At 43.7% G+C, this 23,244-nt stretch overlaps 1 protein-coding gene across 4 annotated transcripts in view; it reads right to left on the bottom strand.

The window, feature by feature from the left end:
* Positions 1–23,244, bottom strand: part of TPD52 (tumor protein D52) — a 109,746-nt gene that overhangs the window by 28,709 nt on the left and 57,793 nt on the right. Inside the window, exon 1 of one of the 4 annotated variants that reach the window (XM_040487530.1) lies at positions 11,211–11,759. The exons of the other annotated variants lie outside the window; for them this stretch is intronic. Within the exon in view, the coding sequence (XP_040343464.1) occupies positions 11,211–11,334 (124 nt within the window). The 5' untranslated portion in view covers positions 11,335–11,759. Of the gene's footprint in view, positions 1–11,210; positions 11,760–23,244 lie in introns of those variants that run through there. 4 annotated transcript variants of the gene reach the window in all.

Here is a 23,244-nt window from a genome sequence, read left to right as displayed (position 1 = left end):
TTTATTTATTTATTTATTTATTTATTTATTTATTTATTTATTTATTTTTGAGAGAGAGAGAGAGAGAGCAAGCTGGGGAGAGGCAGAGAGAGAGGGAGACAGGAGATACGAGCAGGTTCTGCACTGTCAATGCAGAACCTGATGTGGGGCTCGAACTCACTAACCGTGAAATCATGACCTGAGCTGAAGTCAGATGCTTAATATCGACTGCATCACCCAGGCACCCCTCACCTACACTTTTTCTTAAGGAAATTCCAACCAGCGGGGAGGATAGAGAGCAGGTGACAGAAAGGGGCGAAGGGCATGCTGGAAGCAGAGGGCCGGGTCCTTCATTTTTAAATTTTTTGTTTTAATGTTTGTCTATTTTTGAGAGAGATGGAGTGTGAGTGGCGAAGGGGGAGGGGCAGAGAGAGAGAGGGAGACACAGAATTTGAAGCAAGCTCCAGGCTCCGAGCTGTCAGCACAGAGCCCTACACGGGGCTCCAACCCAAGAACCACGAGATCATGACCTGAGCCAAAATCAGGCAGTTAACCGACTGAGCCACCCAAGCACCCCGGCCAGGGTCTTCTCCACAGGGACTTCCACTTCACTGAGAGTTAGGTAGCAGGGAGAGCCTGCAGCCCACTGACAGGCAAACTGTTGGGTGCCCAGGTGAGAGGCCCACTGCCAAGGGAGTGACGAGGAAGATGAACAGAGACCAGGAAGATGATGCCCCATCAATCCCAAGACACAATTGTTTATTTTACATTTACAACTTTGGACTTGAAGTGCACTGACAGCCAGTCAGTTAGGCAGTCCTTGTGGCAAAGCTGTTTATCACCTGTAAATATGCTCCAAAATTTGCAAAATGGGTGCCAGGTACTTAGAAAATCACAGGCCTCTCTTTTAAGAAAGTCTGCATCACAGACATCCTGTGTGAGGAAAATAAAGCAAGACACGGATTACTCCCAGTTGAAAAGCAATTCTGGTAAGTTACTGCATGTGAAGATGTTTCAGGAAAACCGAAACTTGGTTTACTTAACTACTATGCACAGGAGTGTTACAGTCAACATATATGTCTGATTAAATAAAAAACAGTGTTAATAAGCATAACATGTTTAAGTAAAATTAAAGAATTGCCTTTTCGTCTTTTAACTTGCAGCACTGTTTCCCTTTAACGAACAAATACTATTTTTTTAAATGTTTATTTTTTAAAAAAGGGGGCAGAGGGACAGAGAAAGACAGGGGGACAGAGGATCCCAAGCAGGGTGTGCACTGACAGCAGAGACCCTAACACGGGGCTCGAACTCACGAACCACATGATCATGCCCTGAGCCAAAGTCAGACATTGAACTGACTGAGCCACCCAGGCGCCCCAATGAACAAATACTATTAACAGTACATCCTAGAATTTGCGGTTTCTTAGAAGAGATGAAATGCAACACTCCAGATTCCTGAAAACTCAGTAGTAATTTGAGGAAAACGAAGCTCTCGGGTCTTTAGCTTCAGTGGAAATGTGTGTGATGTGCTCGCATGGTAGGGAAGAAGAGGAAGAATGGAAAAAGATTCTAGTCTTGACCATGTCTCTAGTTCCAGACTATAAAGCCCTGATGCCACACCCTTATCTTTTCATCTCGATACTACAAGCACCAAGAACAGAGCAAATGTTATTAATGCTTTATTTGAACAGATTTCCTGGTTAAAGATTGATTCAAATGAAGTTTCTCCTTACTTTCTGATGCATAGCCACCTCTTCGACACATACTCCCCAAAATTTCAACCAGGAAAGGAAGCAAGGCCTTTTTTTAAATACAAACTGTGTTTGTTTGTTTTTTTAATTTTTTTTTAACGTTTATTTATTTTTGAGACAGAGAGAGACAGAGCATGAACAGGGGAGGGGCAGAGAGAGAGGGGGACACAGAATCTGAAACAGGTTCCAGGCTCTGAACTGGCAGCACAGAGCTCGACACGGGGCTCGAACCCACGGACCACGAGATCATGACCTGAGCCGAAGTCGGACGCTTAACCGACCAAGCCACCCAGGCGCCCCACAAATTTTGAACCTACAATTAAAATTAAGCCATGATGAAGGGCTGGGTGAGTACCTTTCTGCTCGGGTGCTATGGATGCATCCCAACCTACCCCACAGCAGAGCACCCACCGCAGTGGTTCTCTCCTCCCTGCAGTTCAGCTTTGACCTTTTACCCAATTAAGACCAACTGCTTCCCCTCAAGAGTTTCTATGACGGTCAGTTGAAAACTTTTTAACCATTTTCACATCATTTCAGATCTGAAAAAAAACTTTGGATCATTTCATCAAAATACTTTATTGAATAAGATGAGGAAACTAGGGGCAGGGATTTTTTTCTAAGGAGTAGAAGATAAGCATGAACTTTGAAATTAGATGGGCTGTAGGTTGACTTGTGTCCCCCAAACGGATACATTCCATTTCCTAAGACCCTGCACCTGCAAATGTGTTATTTGGAAACAGGTTTCAGCAAATATAGTCAAGATGAGATCACAGTGAATTAGGGTGGGCCCTAATCCAATGACTGGTGTCCTTATAAGAAGGAAATTTAGACACAGAAACCCAGAAAGAACATCTTGGAAACGTACGGAGCACACAGAGACTCAGAGACAGCTCCATGTGCCATGGAGGAGGACTGGAGGGATACAACTGCCAGTCAAGGAATGCCCGCAATCAGCAGAAGCTAGGATGAGGCAAGGAAGGGTTTCCCTACAGAAGGTGCATGGCCCTGCTGACGCCTTCATTTTGGACTTCTAGCCACCAGAGCTGAGACAGAACACATTTCTGTTGTTTAAGTCACTCAATTTGGGGCACTTTGTTATGGCAGCCCTAGGAGACTGAGCCCCCCCCCAAAAAAAAACCCATTACTTCTTTTAAATTTTTTTTTTCAATGTTTATTTTATTTTTGGGACAGAGAGAGACAGAGCATGAACGGGGGAGGGGCAGAGAGAGAGAGGGAGACACAGAATCGGAAACAGGCTCCAGGCTCTGAGCCATCAGCCCAGAGCCCGACGCGGGGCTCGAACTCACGGACCGCGAGATCGTGACCTGGTTGAAGTCGGACGCTTAACCGACTGTGCCACCCAGGCGCCCCCCCATTACTTCTTTTAAAAACAACACATGGGGCGCCTGGGTAGCTCAGTCAATTAAGCATCCAACTCTTGATCTCGGCTCAGGTCGTGATCTTACCGTTCATGAGTTCGAGCCCTGTGTTGGCCTCCTCGCTGACAGCACAGAGCCGGCTTTTGGATTCTGTCTCTCCCTCTCTCTGCCCCTCCCCTGCACTCTCTCTCTCAAAATAAATAAACTTTACAATAAACAAACAAATGAATATTAAAAACATGCACTACCACCTAGCTCTCCAGGCTTCTGGAAGAACAGTTTAAAGGATGATGAACACAGAGAGTGGGCACATATTAGATGTTCGGTAAGGAAGTGCTATTGCCCCACTTTTTCATGTGCTACATGTATTACATGTGTTCTCTCCTCTTCCATGAAGCATGGCTCACAGGGTCCCCTCATTTCCCGTCTCTCTTCAACCCCCTTCCACCTGTGTCTGCCTCTCCTCTGCATCCTCAAAATGACAGCTGTCAATCATCATGTTATTTGATACCTCCAAGGCATCAGCACTGAACCTTGGTCTGGAATATTCCCTCCTGTGACACCTCCCCATTTGCCCTCCTGGGATTTTTCTTCTTACCTCTGAGATATGGCTTTGTCTCACTCCCCCCACCAAGCATCTACTTCATGCCTCCCCTCTGAACCCACTGCTCCTGCCTTGATTCAATCTCTCATGATTTCTTGCTCAGAATCTTGCCCTTAAAGGTCCCTGATGGTGTCTGTCCCTCCAATCCATTCACCACCCTGCCACCAGAGTGAGCTTCTAAAGTAAAGTATGACTCTGACCATAGCATTCCCTTGCCTTAAATCCTTCTAGGGTTTCCCACTTCCTAGTAAAGCTCAATGCTCTTGACAATCAGGAGCCCACAAACTCCATCTCCTGCCCAACACAGTCACTGCATCTTCCAACCTGCGGTTCCTACGAAGACATGCTTTTTATTGTGAGTAATGCATTAACTCAAAAAATAAAATAAACTGCCTTCCATACACTTTTGCCCATTTAATTTTTTTGTGGTAGAATATACAACATAAAACCTGCCATCCTAACCCATTTTTAAGCATACAACTCAGTGGCATTAACAACATTCACAATGTTCTACCACAACCTCCACCAGCTCTTTCCAAATTATGCTCTCTTTTTCTTATGTCTCTGCACCTGTTATTTTCTCTTCTGGAAACCCCCTCCTTATTTCCAAGTCCCATTCATTTCAATAGATCAGTTTTAAGAGTCTCCTGTTCTTGGAGGCTTTCTTTGGACCCTGTGCCCATGCCCTGCTCTGGGTATAACACTCTGTATGCAATGTCTACTGTACTTAGAACACAGGCTTCGGGGCTGAGCAACATTTGACCTCAGCACTGTGTTACAATCCTGCATCTTTAGCCCAGCATCGCATCTGGTACACAGATGCTCAGTAGTACTCTCGGAATACATTAATTACAGGAAGGTACACAGTTGAGTTAGGGAAGAACTCAGTCTCCCTTCACTGTCTACCTTCTATCTTGAGCTTTTTATTTTGTATCTCATTCTTATTTCAGTGCCTTCACCTACAGAGGTTTTCTATTGAAAACACAAAAAAATTAAAATTTTTTTAAATAAATAAAAACCTGAAACAGACATAAGATGTCATTTTTCTAAAGAAAAACACAACTTCTGTCTCATATATAATCTATACAAAGACTGTTACATTTGCAGCAGGTCATATACCTTCATGTTACGAAGCACATTCACAGCCACACACACCGCGGCTGTACATGTGGGACACGAGTGGTATTATAGGAGGAGGAATATGATGTCAGCTGCTCCCAAGATATTCAGTTAGGAGGGAAAAAGCTGCAGAGGAGGAGTCTAAGATAATGTGCTATTTAGTTAACACCGCCTACTCAAGAGAGAAGTTGTTAGAGTATAATGGAGCCCTAGAAGCTTCTCTAGGAAATAAAACTGTATACACCTCTCTTACACAATCTTCAGAGGCAACCATGGCTTTAGGACCAGGGTAGGAATAGGAAACTTAAATCTCTTTCCCTGTGCCCCTCCCTAACTTGCACATGTGCTCTCCCTAACTTGTACATGTGCACATGTGCTATAGATTAAAAGAAAAATTAATCTATAGCACTTAGGAGCTGGAAGGAACCATAAGAACCCATTTGGCCTAACACTGCCTTCTGGCAAGTGAGTGTCAAAATCTTTCAAGACAAGGTAGGGGATTTGGCCTTTTAAAAGCGTAGTGTTTTACAGAGCCGTTGTCCAAGCATGGGCAAAGGGAAGTAAGAGATTAAAGTTTACGGAGAAGCTCAGAGGCAGACCAACCTTCCCTTCTCCATTCCCTGGTCCTCTCCAGGTAACAGCCTGAAACAGCAACTCGGGCCTTCCCAGGCTGAGGCAGGTCCCGCCCCAACATCGCCACCTCACGCTGCGATAACCTCACTTCCTTGGGTGTTCGGTCCACATATTTTTGCAATTCTGTTTAAATAGGGTACAAATACTATTCCTTGTCTCTTTTAAAGTTTATAATATTAGATATTTGGTCTGCTTTTCAGCATGATTGCATTACATTTTTTGGACCCAAATATCTGTTTGTAGAAATATTTAAAATACACACTTTCCATTATGATGTCGAAGGAAAGAAAGAAAGAAAGAAAGAAAGAAAGAAAGAAAGAAAGAAAGACACTTAAGTCCCTAAGTGTTGTTTTACTTAAGCACAAGCAAAAGGAAATATGTGTTCTTTTTTTTTAAACCCAGAGATACAACACACAGTTTGAAATGCCTTTAGTGGTAATGTCCAAAAAGAAAAAAAAAAATCACAAAGTAAATGTATTTTTCCTCTTAAAAGTCTGAGCTTGGGGGTACCACTCTCTGGGCCTTCTTGGTTTCCAAATGGAACAAAATCCCAGCAGAGGTGGGAGGAATATGTGGAGGTCCCCACAATGAAGTGAGACGCTAAACAAGCAAGACCCTTTCTCTCTTTTAGGAGACCCTAAAAACAAAGGATCTACTTAACAGGGCTTCTCAATGGCAGCACAAGGGGCATTTTGAGCAGGACAATTCTTTGTGGCAGGGCCGTTCTGTGCGTCATCCACGTGGCATGCAGGCATCTACCCACTGGATGTCAGTGGCAGTCCCTCCCACAGCCACAAGCAGTTGTAACAACCAAAATCATCTCGCAATTGGCTCTAGTTGTGGCCAGATGCCTGCAGGAGGCAAAACTGCCCCAGGTTGAAAACCAGTGACTTACGGCAAGGGAGTACCTGACTCCTGCTATTTGACACAGATTTTCTTCAGAAGAAAAGAGATTCAGTAGCACAAGCCATGAAAACTTCCTATTTCTAAGGCTATAATTTTCCCATATTTGCCCGTGGTGATAACAGTACAAGAGAGTAGGAGAGAAAAATGAGTCGAGTACTTGTCATCAAGGCAGCAAGGAACAAAAGGCTTAGGAAACATGACCCACTGCACTTGGGGTAAGACCCAAAACCTTAACTGGAGATTAACTGGGCAACGTCAGGGCCACTGAAGGGGGGGGGGGGGGTGGGCAGTTCGAAGGCCAAAAAGGAAAAGAGAGCTGGCGCCCAGATGCTCCCAAGACTCACCTCTGAAAGCAGGGCCCTGATCAGCGGCCAACTTCCTACTCAAAAAGGTCACCCTCCCAAAACTTCACAGAAAGAGCAGAGGAGGAAGAAAAGATCACAAAGGTAGAACACATCAGTATTTTCAAATGCTTTACTCTCCTCCTCCAGAAATTCCTAAACTGACCTCTGAATCTCTTTCATCTAAAAAAAACAAAACAAAACAAAACAAAAAAAAAACGCAGGGGGTGGATCTTCAGTGGATTACTTGAGAACCATCTGACCTCTCAATCCCAATCAAGTGTAACATGAGTAACTAGGGCACTCCACAAAAGCCAGCCATGGAGAGATTTGGGGATCCCCAGGGAGGAAGTCACTTTCATTCTTAAATTTCCTCTGTAGGAACAAGGAAGTTCTCCGAAACTTCAACTGTGCTCTCATTTTTATTTTGTAAACCATATAGTATTTGCCATTTAAGACCTTCACAATTAATTTTGAAAAACTCTCAAGAAGTAACAATAACCTTTTCCCTAAAAAGAAAGATGATACAAGTAGAAACCAAAAAGGTAACGAAACAGAATGAAAAGGACTCTGAGCTAAGGAATCTGATGTTTTTTCAGTGTTTTTACAGGTTCAAACGACAGCGATGTAACCAAAAGGTCAGATTTTTCAATGGCTCCTGATCCTATTTCCCGAACTCACTAGAAATAACCACAGATGTCTTCTACAACAGGGCTGCATCATTCTGTACATTAGGAAATTTTTAAGAGGAAGAATGACTCTACATAAATAGCACATAGGAAATTATTTCTGTAGGTATTCACTGAAAACGCAACAAAGGACGCTGGCTGAGAGATGGCTGTGCTGACCAGCAAGTGCAAAGACAGAATGGAATGTACAAGTCCATGCAGCACATAAATAATCAACAAAATACCCCCATGGTAAAGCCTGTGGTGGCAGGAAAGACTACACCTTAAATGATTTTTCTTTTCTTTTCTTTTTTAATGTTTATTTACTTTTGAAAGCGTGAGAGAGAGCGCGCGCGCGCGCGCGCGGGGGCGGGGCAGAGAGAGAGGGAGACACAGATTCGGAAGCAGGCTCCAGGCTCTGAGCTGTCAGCACAGACCCCATCGTGGGCCTTGAACTCAGGAACCACGAGATCATGACCTGAGCCGAAGTTGGATGCTTAAATGACTGAGCCATCTAGGTGCCCCTTAATTCTTTTAATTCTCTTTTTTGAGATAGAGATAGTGTGCAAGCAGGGGAGAGACAAAGAGAGAGGGAGAGAGAGAATCCAAGCAGGCTCTGCACTGTCATCAAATTGCCCAATGCGGGGTTCAAACTCATGAACCTTGAGATCATGACCTGAGCCGAAATCAAGAGTCAGACGCTAACCGACTGAGCCACCCAGGTGCCCCTACACACCTTGAATGATTAACCTGTTCTATAATATCTGTCACCAAAGAGGCCAAGATGGTGTGATAAAACAACAACAAAAAACAAACAAAAAAGAAACAACAAAAACATTGGCTTGAGAACTGAGGGATGAGTGTGAGTCCCAATGTGGGTCCCAACACCTCTCTTGGCCTCAATGTCCACATGTGGAAAATGAACTAGGGTGTGAACTAGTCCCTGACAGTTTCATCTGATTCATTTACTCACTCACTCACTCATTCATTCATTCATCAAATATTTGTTGAGCCACAGATGTCAAGGACTATTTCAGGTGCTAGGGAAGAACAGTGATCCCAAAAGGCTAACATCCCTAATGGAACTTAGACCCAGATTCTGAAAATTATACATCAGCTTTTCAAACCATGGGCTGTGAAATCCATTTAGCAGTACCAAATGAATATTTTAAAAATAAGAAATGGAATAGGATAAAATATCAGAGGATATCACAAACAGTAAAGTTCTGTTTTCACAGAGTTCTGCTTTAGTTATTGATATTTGTATTTACAAGGTTTGTGGGTCAAGAAGTATAAGATGTTCTGAATGTGGGTTGGTTGTATCAGAGTTTAAACATCCCTAATAAAAGACCTCTCTCTCTTTGTTCCAGCCACTGGCCCTCATCCTATCCCCCACCCAGACTGCTTCTTAGGAACATTCTGCCCATAGATGAAATCTCATTACTTTCTCACTTGCCCCATCATGGCTTGGATAAATATCAAAGAATATGTTTTTCAGATCAGCGTTCCCAACCTTTCTGAGTAGGATTCCTTTTACCATCAGTCCCTTTTGTGCACTACTTGTTTGCTGATTAAGAAAATACACAGTACAGGGCACCTGGGGGGGGGGGGTAGTCAGTTAAGCATCCCACTCTTGGTTTCAGCTCAGGTCATGATCTCACGGTTCAGGAGGTCGAGCCCCACGTCGGGCTCTGCGCACACAGCCTGCTTGGGATTCTCTCTCTCACCCTCTCTCTCTGCCAGTCCCCAACTGGCACTTTCTCTCTCTCTCTCAAAAAAAGAAACAAGAAAGGAAGGAAGGAAGGAAGGAAGGAAGGAAGGAAGGAAGGAAGGAAGGAAGGAAGGAAGGAAGAAAGAAGGAAAATGCAGAGTGACCAAAAGCCACGTGAACTTTTAAATGTATTTATAATGTATCTTTCCTAAAAGCTCCTGCATAGAAATACAAAGAGTACAAATGCACCCAAGACATAGTATTCTTTCCATCTATGCCTCATGCTTGATGTTCAAACAGATTTGCAGGCTTCTTGTGCCCTGAGGGGTCCAGGGCACAGAGACTACTGATTACTGTTCTAGATCCTCTTTTACATGGTTATTTTAGAATCACCACGTTCTTACTAAATGACTGCTTAGGGTGGTTTCTGTTTGTTTTAATGCTTTCTCCCCCTCCTTTTTTCCAATTAAAGAAAACTACTAAACTTGAAAACTAGTGGGTACATGAGTTTGTTTTTAGTTTTCGTTGTTCACTTGTCTTTTCTTTTCATATATAATTTTGTTTTTAATATCATGAGCCCAGACTCCTATAGACGGCGACTAAGAATTGGGAAGACAACTGTTTGAAATTTGCCGAGACACATATTCAGTGTTCCTAACTGCTTTATTTTTAACAGCAAATATCCAAAGGCAGCAATTACTGCAACTGGGGAAAGTGAAAGGAGGTAAAAGATGCCAGGAGAGAAAAGAACTAAAACATTCCGGGTAAATCCTCCCAGGAATCTCAAACCCATGCATACCGATCGCCAAGATCTACTTGAAGTCACGTAACTACAGCCCTGACTCCCCATAGCCCTCTGTCACTTGGGCTTTACTCTGTCATCGAGCTTGAACTTCCTACTCTGTGCTGCTCTTGAAGCATTTTCTGTAATAGGATTTAGAAGTTAGGATGGACGATGCCATCCTTTTAGGGGCTAGGATCTCCTATATTGCAAAGGTCCAAGGTTGGCCACAGGGGTAGGGGAAACGGAGCGGGGGAGAGGGCTTCCCGGCAATCTGACACCCCCGGCAGACGTCCAACAGCTGCCTCCCAGTCCCCAACTTCCAGAAACCAGCGTTAACTTATTATCTTCAACATTTCCCTTCCTGGAAATCCAAACTACACCCCACAGGTGGCCATGGCTGCAACCAACAGAGGAATGTCGTTTCAGCACGTGCTCTGCTGTTAGCAACTATACAACTCAAAATACTTACAACTAGGTTTCCTGCTGTACCCTTTACCACTTCGTTCTCAACTACCCACTTCTTAGGCTTACAAAGGGCAAAGTATGACCTTGTCTTCATTAATAAGGAAAAAAATTAACTTTCTAGGAAAATCTGCTCACTTCTCTGGCGAGTTAGTTTTACAGAAAAGGTCTTTCAGTGATGTCTAAACTTTAGCTGCAAAATGAGAGAAGTGACCTGGACGGTGTGGTAGGGCTGTGTCCAGCCTTGGGCTGATAAACTAAGATTCTCCCTGCCAGTACCTGGCTTTCAAATCTATGTCATAGGGGCACATGTCAAGGAGTGACATGCTTCCAAAGGTACAACAAGAGTGAATTCTTAAAAAAAAAAAAAAAAAAAAAAAAAAAATCTCTTGTCTAGATATTTCTGTATGTTGCTCTCAGTATTCCAGAACAAAATCCAGGACAGCCACTAACAGGACCTGAAATGTAGTCTTAAGCCTCATCTTAACAAAGACAAAATCAGGGTGCATCCTCATAATTTACATGCAGATGACCACAAGCAAAGACCTTCAGATTCTCCCTTTTTTGTTATTTATCAGCTCCATGAACTCACTGTGATCAGAAGAACTCGAATGTTCATATAAATAGTATGACCTTTAAAGTCAAAGTTCCTACTTTACATATAAATAAATATATTCTAAATATTTAATGAGCCATCTAGCGCTGCATGAAATCTACGACAGATTTGTTAACTTAGTTTCAACACAGTTTCAACACAGCAACGCCGTGGTACATCTTTACCCTAATAATTTTAAAGCCAAGCAAACCGAGCAAACCTCAAGTTGTGTCCAGGTTTAATGACAGCACATTTAACTTTGGAAAATTAATAGTTACCAGACTTCTGCAGAGTAGGTGATCCGGATGGAGACAAGTTTCCACTAGGAGACAAGTAGAGGTAGTTTTTGTTCACTCCTGTGTCAAAGTCAAACGGGGACTGGTAGTCTTCATAAAAATCCATCTCTCTACAGTCCGTTCCAGACAAAGGCAGAACGCATGGTTTTACGACCGTCTGATATGCTTCAGGTGAGTGTGGCTCTGGTCACATCGCCATGTGCAACCTTGCTGAAGAAATCAACCCCAGGGCTTGAAGAGCCTGGCTTCCTGGCCCAGGTGTGGCATTTCTTTCTCAAAGCCCTCACACCCTCAGGACAAGCAGGCCTGTTTAATAAATGACTTATCTCAAGCAACCTTAGGGCTCTTCACCACCTGCTGTTAATTTCAGTCAACAAAGAAACAACCAGCACAGGGGAGGGGAGCTTTCTTGGGTAAACAAAGGAGGGCCAGGTTTTGCAGTATCTCCCAGATGTACAAACAGTTCAAGCAAACGTCAGACACTGGCACAGTTACAAGAAACTACATTTTTTTTTTTTTTTTTACACCGGTCAGCTGACCACCACTACCACCAGGCCAGACTTAATCTTCTAGGACAAAGAAGGATTACCAGGCAGTAATCTCCTACAAATGCCATCTGGGTGATAGTTTTTTCCACCCTGGATTACAGCAGAGTTCTGAAAGCCAAGCTTCCTGGTTTAGTGATCAGCTTTCTAAGTATAACTTGGTATAGAAATAAAGCTGTATTTCCATTATTACTTTATCTAAAGTAATGTCTGGCTTAGTGTAACAAAAATTTCAGTCTGTCCTCCCACCCGCCCCTCCTTTTCTCTTTATTTCCCTTTCTTTTCCTTTTCTGGAAAGACGGGTGTTTTAGTTACATATACCGCAAAGAGAAGAATCCGCTCTGAAGGTAAAGCTCCCAGGTATTCCTGCACCTTCTCTGTTTAAGCCATGTGCCTGCAGGTGCTACAATAAACCCGTGTGCAAATTGCAGGAAAAACCTATTTCCATTTGTACAGCATGCCCTGCAGAGTGACTGGGTGTCAGCTACCTTGTAAGCAAAACGTCTTAGTCACCAAATTCGTTTTCTTTGACACAAGTCTATTAGCAGATTCCTTCTATGTTAACCAAGGCTTTTGCTCAAGTGATAGCTCTAGAACTTTCTATGAATGGCTCATCTACTATTAAAGAGGTAAACATAAAGTCTATCACTACATAACAAAAAAAGGCAGTATCCTACCTCTGCAAATCAACCTGATAAAAATGTACTCTCCCTGGGGGCAAGGAGGTGGCTCAGTCAGTTAAGAATCTGACTCTTGATTTTGACCCAGGTCATGATCTCACAGTTCATGAGTCTGAGCCCTAGCCGGGTTCTGCTCTAACACAGAGGAGCCTGCTTGGAATTCTCCCTCTACCCCTCCCCTGCTCATTCTCTCATTTTCTCTTTCCCTCTCTCCCTCTCTCCCTCTCTCTCTCCCACAAAAACAAATTTAAAAAGCTTATTTTTAACAACAAAAGTCAATCCGCGTTTTTTTCCTAAAAGATAGCAAAATTTGAGCAACTATAAATGCTGTCAAGTCTATATTTAGAAATAGAATATAACGACTTCTTTATTATTATTATTCTTTGAAAAAAAAAATGAATTGTCTGGTTTCTTGAAATCCAAGGTATCTCTTACCTCAATGGGATGGGCATCATGCCCCTGGATTAGAGTGTGGTTGACGGGGGGGGTCCCTGGCCCTCTCGATGTGGTTGATGAGGTCCCTGGCCCTCTCAATACTCTCTGCATTTGGCCACTAAATAACTGGTAGAAAAAACAGTTCTCCCTCTCAATACTTGCTCTTCCTCCTAGAGCCACAAGTATTACAAAGTGTTACGGGCTGAAAATTCATATGCTGAACCCCTCACTCAATGTGATGGTGGTAGGAGCTGGGACCTTTGGGAGGTGACTGGATTCAGATGAGGCCAGGAAGATGGCACCTCTGGATGGAGTAAGTGTCATTGTAAGAAGAGAGCTAGCTCTAGCTCTCTCTCACCACCATGTGAGGACACAAGAGGACAGCATGTGGCAACCAGGAAAAGGGCTCTCACCAGGAATCTAATCAACTGGCACCTTGATCTTGAACTTCCCAGCCTCCAGAACCATGAGAAATAAATGTCTGTTGAGATAAGCCACTCAGTCTATAATAATTTATTACAGCAGTCCAAACTAAGGCACAAGATATTTAGGCACTGACACACATACAATGCAAACCATGGCCACCTCCACACTGCTCCAAAATCCCTCCAAATGGATTTGGAGGGTGGGATCCCTCCAAAATCCCACGTCCTTGACCTTCAGTGCAGACATGCATGTTACATCCTCTGCCTGAAATGCTGCCTTTTTTCTGCTTGCTGAAGTCATTCATCCTTCAAGACTCAGACAGAAATGCTACCTTTCCTCAGAAGCTCTCCCACTTTCTGTACCCTCCCCACCCCCCAGCACTCACTGCAACAGCAGCACACAGTGTGACAGTCCCCCCTTCCCAGTCCGCCTGTGCCTCCCTGTCCTCCCCTTCAGGGGAGGCGCTGAGTTCTCTATTGTGATGCCTACCCTGAAGTGCAGGCTCTAACCAGTGTGAAATGAAGAAATCAAATAACGGCTCATGCTGACACTGGAAACCTTATTTCTAAGACATGAGGATTTAGCATTTAACTGAGGTCTGAAATCTCTATCCTACCTGCTTAGGTGCCATCTTGGGGTAACATCATGTCTCTCCGAGCCAGCCGTAGCTCTCCAGTCAGATCCCAGTCAAGACATGCTAGCAGGTAAGAAAAGTGAGAATGGAAGACCAGAGGTGGGAAAAGCATGGGCTATGTGAACGGAATGGCAAAAATTCAGTTGACTCAAGATTCATGTACCAAGTAGAAGGGAGCTGTAAGATATAAAAACTGGAAATGTAGCCTGAGGACAAACCATTAAAGACCTTGAGTGACAAACTTCTATACCTAATATAGCGTGCAAAAAAAACCCCGCTGAGGGTGTCTGAGCCAGGTGGAGGGAGGATAAGAAGCTTTATAAAGATGACACCGGAAGTGGCAAATAGGACGCACTGTGAGTAGAGGCTACCGGGAGGGCGCTCTGAAGGAGTCTGCTGGCACAGCCCAAGGAAGGAAATACCAGGTAAGATGTGGTTCTGTCCTGCTGGACCTTTCCACTGGGAATTCCAGAAGTACTTCAAAATCAACAAGCCTACGACTGAATTCCCTGCTTCTCCTTCTCCTATTCCTGACTCTAAATGTGCCATCCTGACTCACCTAGGCCTGACCTCACAGGAATCGCTTCCAAGCACTCCTGCTCTACAGAAGGAAACACTACCAGGAGCTGTTCGTCCAACTCGTATTGTATGCTTTCTTCATCCTTTCCCTCTTTTCCCCCGTCACCGACCACACCCTGCTTTCAGACTGACCTAGAATGTTCTGGTAAAGACGTGCCATGACTGTCCAGGTCTGCAGCGCTGTCTATTTAAACACTCTCTTTTCCTCGAGGAATTTCATGTCTCGTGCTCCCCTGCTCCCTGGGGGACGGTCTGCCATAATTCCCACCTACTCCCTGGCCTTGGGCATGGGCTTGTGCTTCAGATCTGGTCCACCCGGATACCCTGGCCCCTTGTTTACAGGGACTGCGCTAGTGGCAGACAGCTGACCCAAACAGTGCCAACTACAGGCCTTCCCTAACACTTACTCAATGAATACTGGGGGAAGTGACAATTCCTGTGACCCGAGCTGTTGGATATCTATTGGGAGGGTCAGGTTCTTCTCTCCTCCTGCCCAGAGGCAAGAGAACGAGTGCTGAGACTGGGACGAGATGACAGGAGAAAGGAAACCAGTAAGGGATGGAGCACCAGCATCCGAACCCCTTGATCCAGCTACCCTGGAATTCCCATCAAACAAGTAAATTTCTGTTCCGCTTCACTTGTAGTTAAAATTGGAAAGACTCCCACAATACCTACTTTCCAACCATTTCTCACTATTGCTCCACCGTGGATCAGCCAAACTTGATTTTCCGGTTTCTTGAAAACATCCTAAACTGGGATTAGGCAATTTTCCCAAACTGGAATGTCTTTTCTCTGGCAAATTCCTACCACTCTATTTTTACCTGGCAAATTCCTACCACTAGTCAAGCTCAGCTTAATAAGTCACATATGAGTGGTCAGCACTCAAGGGTGTTATGAACTGAACTGTGTCCCAACACACAAGTTCTATGTTCAAGCCCTATGAGTGGTGTATCACACAAGGAATATTCATTTTAGTGCTCTGTAAAATGGGGAAAAATTGGGGCACCTGGGTGGCTCAGTTGGTTGAGCGTCCGACTTTGGCTCAGGTCATGATCTCACAGTTTGTGAGTTCAAGCCCCATGTCAGGCTCTGTCCTGACAGCTCTGAGCCCAGAGCCTGCTTGGGATTCTGTGTCTCCCTCTCCCTGTTCTTCCCCTGCACACATGCTGTCTCTCTCTCAAAAATAAATAAAGATTAAACAAAATTTAAAAAAATAAAATGGGGAAGATATAAATACAAATGCCTACTAAAATGAAGTTATTTAAATGTTAAATTTAATTCATCTAATAGGAAATTATCCAAACATTAACATGATGATGTAGAAATGTATAGATTTATAAGGAAATATATTTTTGAGACAAATCAGGATCCAAAACTGTTTGTACTGTATGATCCATAATTGTGTAAAAACTGTAGAGTAACAAACCAATCAAAAGAGAAAATGGGCAGAAGAAATCTATCCCACAACCCCAGGAAAGTGTTTATGCACTGTAGTGCCTGCAGAGGGAGCCTATGGGCAGCTCAGAACTTAATTTAGTACAGCCAGGAAAATGCATACTACAGAAGAATAACCCATTAGATGACTCATGTTATTGCAAATAGAAACAAAGTAAAAATGACTGTAAAGAATATTAAGTTTCTAACTTCCTATTAGCACTTCACTCATCGCTAATTTGAAGAGATATTTAAGGGATAGTCTGATGTAAAAGCTACATGACACATACAAAAATTTACCTAGAGGGACCTTGAAGGGCACACAGGCAATGTAATTATCCAATAATAGGGCAGGCCACTGATACTAGACATTATGGACGAATCACACTAACACAGCAGACAGCTGGAAGGAGCTCCAGCTGGCCAAATATACAACAATTTAACCACCGACATAATTAAAGAGAGCAGTGGATTATAAATCAAGAATCCAAGAGTCCATATGTGACGCTTAACTTTGTGTGTCAGCCTGACTGGGCCACAAAATGCCCAGATATTTCATTAAACATTATTGTAGTTGCATCTGCAAGGGTGTTTGCGGATGAGATTAACATTTGAATCGGTAGACACTGAGTAAAGCAGATTGCCCTCCCCAAGGTGAATGTGCCTCATCCGATCTGTTGAAGGCCTTGAACCAAAAGGAAAAAAGAAATCCTATGAAGGACACTACTGGGTCAGTTACAAAAATGGGAATAAAAAGGCAGATTAGATAAAAGTATTCTATCAATGTCAAATTTACCAAAGTTGAAACTGTACTGGGATTATATAAGAGAATATCCCAACTCTTCAGAAATACAAACCAAAAGATTTAGCAGCAAAGGGCCATGTATGGATGGATGCACCTTCCTCTCAAATGATTCAGAAAATACTATATGAGTGTATATGCACACACACACACACACACACAGAATGATAAAGCAGATGGGGTAAAATGTTAACAGCGAATGAATAACACGGATAGAGTATGCAGGTGTTTTTACCATTCGTATTCTTGCAAACTTTCTGTAGATTTCAAAAAAGAAAAGTGTTTTTGAATGACTGAGAAGACCTCTGCATCAGATCAAGCAGCCTTGAAGGAGCTGGGGCAGAGAGGAGCGGGTCCCTTCTCACAACAATATAAGGGGAGGCAGCACAACAGAATTTACTTATGGTCACAGATCAGATACCCAGGCTCTCCTGGTTCCTAGCCACTTCTGAGACCTGAAAGAATCCTCTCCACCTTCCAGTGAAGCAGCAGCTCATGAACCCTCTCCCGAACAAAAAGTCTCACCATCGCATCCTTTGCAGGTCACATCTTTCCTGAGGAAGGCCAGGAGGACCTTGTTCCACAGTCAGGACAGAGAGGAGGGAGATGGAGGGGGGCAGGTGTCAGTGAACACCACCTTCCTTCCCCCACTAGTGCCACATAAGCAAACCTTGACCAAAACACACACACACGCACGCACACACAGAGTACCATGAGCCAAGAACAAAAAAGTACTTAGTTCTAAATCTGAAACTCAACTTAGAATCACAAAAGATGATGCTCTATTTTCACATACTTCCTCAAGGAAGCCTCAAAATCTCTGGGAGGTGGGTGTTATGGGCTGTTTTCTGATGGGAACCAAGGCAGAGAGTTTTTGTAAACATCCATACCCACATGAAGCTAGCAGGTGAAGTAGCTGGCATCTGGAAACAGGTGGTCTGCCTCCAAAGCCTGTATTCTTTCTGTAGCAGGAGAAAGCCGGACAGTAGTTAAGAACCCGGTGATGAGCCAGAACATCACATTCAAAGGGCCTGAGGATCTAATTACAATGCAGAGGCTGCATCACTAACAAGCCCCAGGTGATGGAGGCTGCGGGCATGTGCGATATAAGAAATGCGGATTTGGCCATTCACGTGACCAGGTGTATTTGGTCTCCAGCCACAGCTCCAGAAAAACGCTGCGGACACAGCCATACAGGTGAAATGGGTGTCTCTTGTTTGTAAGGAAGGTGACTTTAGGACCCCACCCCAAAGCAGTGGCTGATTGCCAGAAGAACCAACCATGTGACCAGAGGGTTAGAACTTTCGGTCCCACCCCCACCCCACCCCTGATCACTGGGGAGGCTGGAGATTTAATCAGATAATGGCAGCCTTAGCCAATCATGATTATGCAAAGAAGCCTCCATAAGAACCCAAGAGGTCTTGTCTCAGTACGCTTCCAGGCTGGTGAACGGTGGACTTGGGGAGAATGGCACCTTCTGAGAGAGCATGGGCGCCCTTCTCGAACACCTCACCCTAATCTCATCATCCAGCTGTTGATTTATATCCTTTACTGTACCCTTTAATACACTGGTAAATGTGTGTCCCTGTGTTCTGTAGGCTGCTCGAGCACATTATTCAAACCCAAGCAGGTCAGTGGAACCTCCAACCTGCAGTAGGCCAGGTCAGAAGCACAAAACACAGGTAAGCACCTGGCATCTGAAGGGGGGCTGGAGTGACAGTGTTGTAGGGCTGATGCCTTAACCCCTGGAATGTGACGCTATCTCTGGGTAGGCAGTGTCAGGCCTGCTTGAACTCTTGGACACCCTGCTGCTGTTTGAGAAGTGTTTCGTGTTACATGTGGGGTAGGTTCCCCACACATTGTTAGAGGGTCTGGGAACCCAAAAAGAGCACAGGACCGCCCTCGGAGTGACAAAGTGATGGAGGACCTCAAACGGCAGGCTGAGGAATGTGAATGTAATTTTTTACAATAATAAAACCACAACTACTCGTTAGCATTCATTTCATCCTTATGGCAACACGGGGGTAGTAATGTTATCTCCCATCTCCAGATGAGTGAACGTAAGGAATCGAGAAATGAAAGTCCCCGAAGTCTCCTAGCAGTAATCCTCCTCATACTGCTTCAGAGCAATGGGGGGCCGTCTCAAGTTCTCAGCAGTGGGAGGGAGATGGTCAGAGCTGCACTTTGGAAAGATCATTCCTGCCTCCATAGGAAGATGGATACAGAGGGGAGATGGGAAGTCAGTGAAACCGTCAGCAGCACCAAGGGTGTCATGAACTGGATTGTGACCCAACACAAAAGTCACATGTTCAAGCCCTAATCTCCGCTGTGGCTGTTGTCTTGGATATGGGGCCTTTAAGAAACTAAATTAAGGTTAAATGAAGTCCTAGGGTAGGGTCCTAACCCAATAAGAATAGTATCCTTATAAGAAGAAGCTAAGACACCAGGGAGGCATATACACATAGAGGAAAGGCCATGTAAGGACACAGCAAGAACACAGACATCTGGGAGCCCACACCAGAAATCGACTCTGCTAGCACCTTGATCTTAGACTTCCAGTCTCTAGTGAGAAAATAAATTTCTGTTGTTTAAGCCACTCTGTTGGAGGTATTCTGCTAGAGCAGCCCGAGCAAACTAATACAAAGAGTGTGTTCCAGGGAATAACACTGGGAACAGAAAAGGAAAGACATATTGCAAGACACCACCAAGGGATCATCAACAAATCCTGGAATCCAATTGGATGACCAGGGTGTGGGGGGAACAGACTAAACTCTGGACTCTCCCCAGCAGGAGCTGTGAAAGTTGGGGACTGCATTAATTAAGATGGTGACAAAAGAGTAACAGTGGAAGGAAGGAGGGGGGGCTTTAGAAGTACACAGAATGGGGGCACCTTGGTGGCTCAGTCGGTTGGGCGGTCGACTACAGCTCAGGTCATGATCTCACGGTCTATGGGTTCGAGCCCTGCGTCAGGCTCTGTCCCGAGTGCTCAGAGCCCGAAGCCTGCTTCCGATGCCGTGTCTCTCTCTCTCTCCGCCCCTTCCTGTCTCTCTTTCTCAAAAATAATAAATTGCTCTCTGTCTCTCTTTCTCAAAAATAATAAAAAAATTAAAAAAAAAAAAAGAAGTACACAGAATGAATTTCATTTTGGCAGGTTTGTTTATAATGCTCAGGAGATTTCTGTGTGCAAACCATTAGACTCTGGGGCTCAGAAAAAGGTTAGGGCTAAAGATATCAATGTGGGAATCTCAAGACTGTCAGGAAAAAGCCCAAAGAGAAGGGCAGTCCAATAAAAGAAAGAAAAAAGGTAGGAACGCCTGAAAGTAGGAAGCAAGCCAAAGAGGCTGCAAAGGGCAGGAAGTGCCCTTTGATGGTGGTGGTGGTGGTGGTGGTGGTGACGATGATAATGGTGATGGTGACGATGGCAGAACCAACAGTTATGACGATGGCAGAACCCAGAAAATCCTTACTATGTGCCATTCTTCTTTGCACTTCACACCAACCCAATGGGGCAGATTTTATTCTCTACTCCCATGTTACAGATGAGAAAACTAAGGCACATGAAAGCTAACTTCCCCAGGCACATGGCTAGTAAGTGGTGAAGGTTGGTTTTGAACTTTGGTAGTGTGGCTCAAGGGCTCTGAAAAAGCAAAACGTATCAAAGAAAAATCCAAGTGACCAACATCACAGGGATAACAGGAGGAAAGAAAGTAGGTAAGACCAAATGCTCCAGACTTACAAAGAAGCCACGGACCTGGTGTCCTGGTGATTTTTCAAAGAAATTTTAGTCAAAGTGATGGTGCATGACAGATGAGGGAATTAGAGGCCAGTGGAGGGGGAAAAAGGGTAGAACTCAGTGGAGACAAGGTAGGGCTTGTGTGCCTGGTATGCATGAGAGAGACGGACAAGGGAGGCAGGGCAGGGACGGGTCCCCAGATGAGAAGGGGGCTTCAATTCCTAAACTGAATCATTTTGGCTTATTTTACAAATGTCAGCCCTCAGAGTAGAAACCACACTAGAATTTTAGGAAATACTGCCTTACGAAAATGCCATTATTCTCCTTCTTTCTTACTGCAAGAGGAAAAAAATATTTTGTAGCACAGTATAAGAATACCCTATCCTCTCCAGTGTCCCATCTCCAGAATAAAAATGCAGCAATTAGCAAACACATTCAAATTATTAAGACCTAAGTGCAAATACTCTATATGACAAATGAGTTCCTATAAAGTACAAATCCATGTTCTTGGCCCACTGACTTGCAAAGAAAGTCTCACTTGGCAGGAGCTCCTAATATTCTAGGTGAACAGATTTCTGCCCTCTCAAAATAACTGAAATTGAAGTTCATGTCCAACAGACAAGCCAGGGACCATTCTTCTTCCTAAGAAATGTTTTTGGACATATGAAGAGAGCAAGAGTTACACTTATAATGACAGTGAGACATCATTCCCTCTCTCAACCTATTACCAAACATATGTTCTGGGTGGACCTTTAACTGAGGACACCATAACCTGTTGAGAAAACGAATGAATGCCTGAATTTTCTATCACAAAGGAGTCAGAGACTAGACTCCAAAAACACAAAAAGGTCTCACTCTTTCACTGAGGTCATCTTAAAAAAAAAAAAAAAAAAAAAGTCTTTTTATTTATTTATTTATTTATTTATTTACTTATTTATTTATTTATTTGGAGAGAATGTATGTGAGCAGGGGAAGGGCAGAGACGGAGAGACAATCCCAAGCAGGCTCTGCACTGCCACCACAGAGTCCAATGCAGGGCTCGAACCCTCAAACAGTGAAATCACGACTGGAGCCGAAACCAAGAGTTGGACGCTTATCTGACTGAGCTACCCAGGCGCACCCCCCAATGAGGTAATCTCTTATTCTTCTGGGACATGTTGCTGCCACTACTGTTCTCAGACTGAAGATGTTTCATTAGCACACGAGAAGATAATAGAAAATAGCTCAACGTTCATCATGTACCCAGATAATTAATTTCTAATGTACAGATTTTTCACTTTATAAATAGAGTTGGAGTTAAAGTCTTATGGCCCCTCACAACCATTGGTGGCTTCCATGATTACAGGCTCAAGTAAAAGTTCCCCAACCAATGCTTCTCAAACTTCAATATGTTCACAAAACTCCCGGGGACCGTGTTAAACTACAGATTCTGAGTTAGGAGGTCTGAATGGGGCCTGAGATTCTGGCCCTTGGATAACTCCAGGTGTTTACTGACGTTTGCTTTAGATAGCAGCTGCTAAGTTTGCCTTAGGATAAAAGACTAAATAAATTCTAAATATTTGTCATTCCACATGGCCCTAGCACTTTCTAAATATATATGTTTTTTAATATAAGAGACAGATTTTGTAGCCAAAGGGGTTTTGCTTTTTGGTGTTGATTTCTGTTTTTCTGTTATTGTAACAATGCACGAAGCAAGCAAATTCAGACAAAAGACAAAATTGGCTATGTCACAACAGGGCATACACCTGCAGGGCCTTTTCGACAGGATAATTACTTCGAGTCTGGAATTACAATAGTATAAACAGCCTAGAACAGTGGCTCAGTAATAAGCAAATGAAAGGCCACTCCATCTAAGAGTATTAAGGATGTATTTAAAAGCAAGGCCAGCCGGTCCCTATGGTAAGAGTACTGAAGATAAAGAGGTTTTGCCCAAGCTAAATGTCTCCAATTTGCTGACAGTGTTTAAAAAGAGCTCTGTAGGGGTCCATAAACACAACCAATTGTCAGAGCCCTAAAAGAAATAAATGAACTGGTGGGCCAAATTTTAATTTGGAAAAACTTCCACAGTGCTTACACAGCTATTCTCAGCAACTAGAGGCTCAAAGGAAACACTTTTCCTTAAGGGAATGAGAGTTGCCCGAGAACAGTAGGCACTTACTGAAAATTAACATTTGACTATGAACTTCAATCATCAGTGAGCGGAGGCATACTAAACATGCTCAAAATACTCTCCCACCAAGCCATGTAGGCAGCTGAGCTTGCTTCTAACTATAACAGGTCAGTGAGATAGATCCAAAGGATCAACCATTTAAAAAGCACACACCATAAATACTGCCCATTTTTTCCTAAATTTCACTAAGAAATAATCTTATGACAAAATGTACAGCATTTCTATCTGAACCTGCTACTCTGGTTAAGAAAAGCCATTTTTAATTACAAATTTCACATACTTTACTTTTTTAAAAGATAACAGTAGAGGGGCATCTGGGTGGCTCAGTCGGTTAAGCGTCCGACTTTGGCTCAGGTCACGATCTCCCGGTTCATGAGTTCAGGCCCCATGTTGGGCTCTGTGCTGACAGCTCAAGCCTGGAGCCTGCTTCAAATTCTGTGTCTTCCTCTCTCTGTCCCTCCTCTGCTCACATTCTGTGTGTGTGTGTGTGTGTCTCTCTCAAAAATAAATAAACATAAAAAAAAATTTTTTTAAGATAACAGTAGAGTACCCATGCAATGGGAAAACCCAAGAAAAGC

Source organism: Herpailurus yagouaroundi, unplaced genomic scaffold (assembly GCF_014898765.1).
Source record: "Herpailurus yagouaroundi ecotype Mexico unplaced genomic scaffold, PumYag 165, whole genome shotgun sequence".
NCBI classification, from domain to species: domain Eukaryota; kingdom Metazoa; phylum Chordata; class Mammalia; order Carnivora; family Felidae; genus Herpailurus; species Herpailurus yagouaroundi.
The sequence above is the reverse complement of the archived record's forward strand: the minus strand, read 5'-3'. Positions and strand labels throughout refer to the sequence as shown.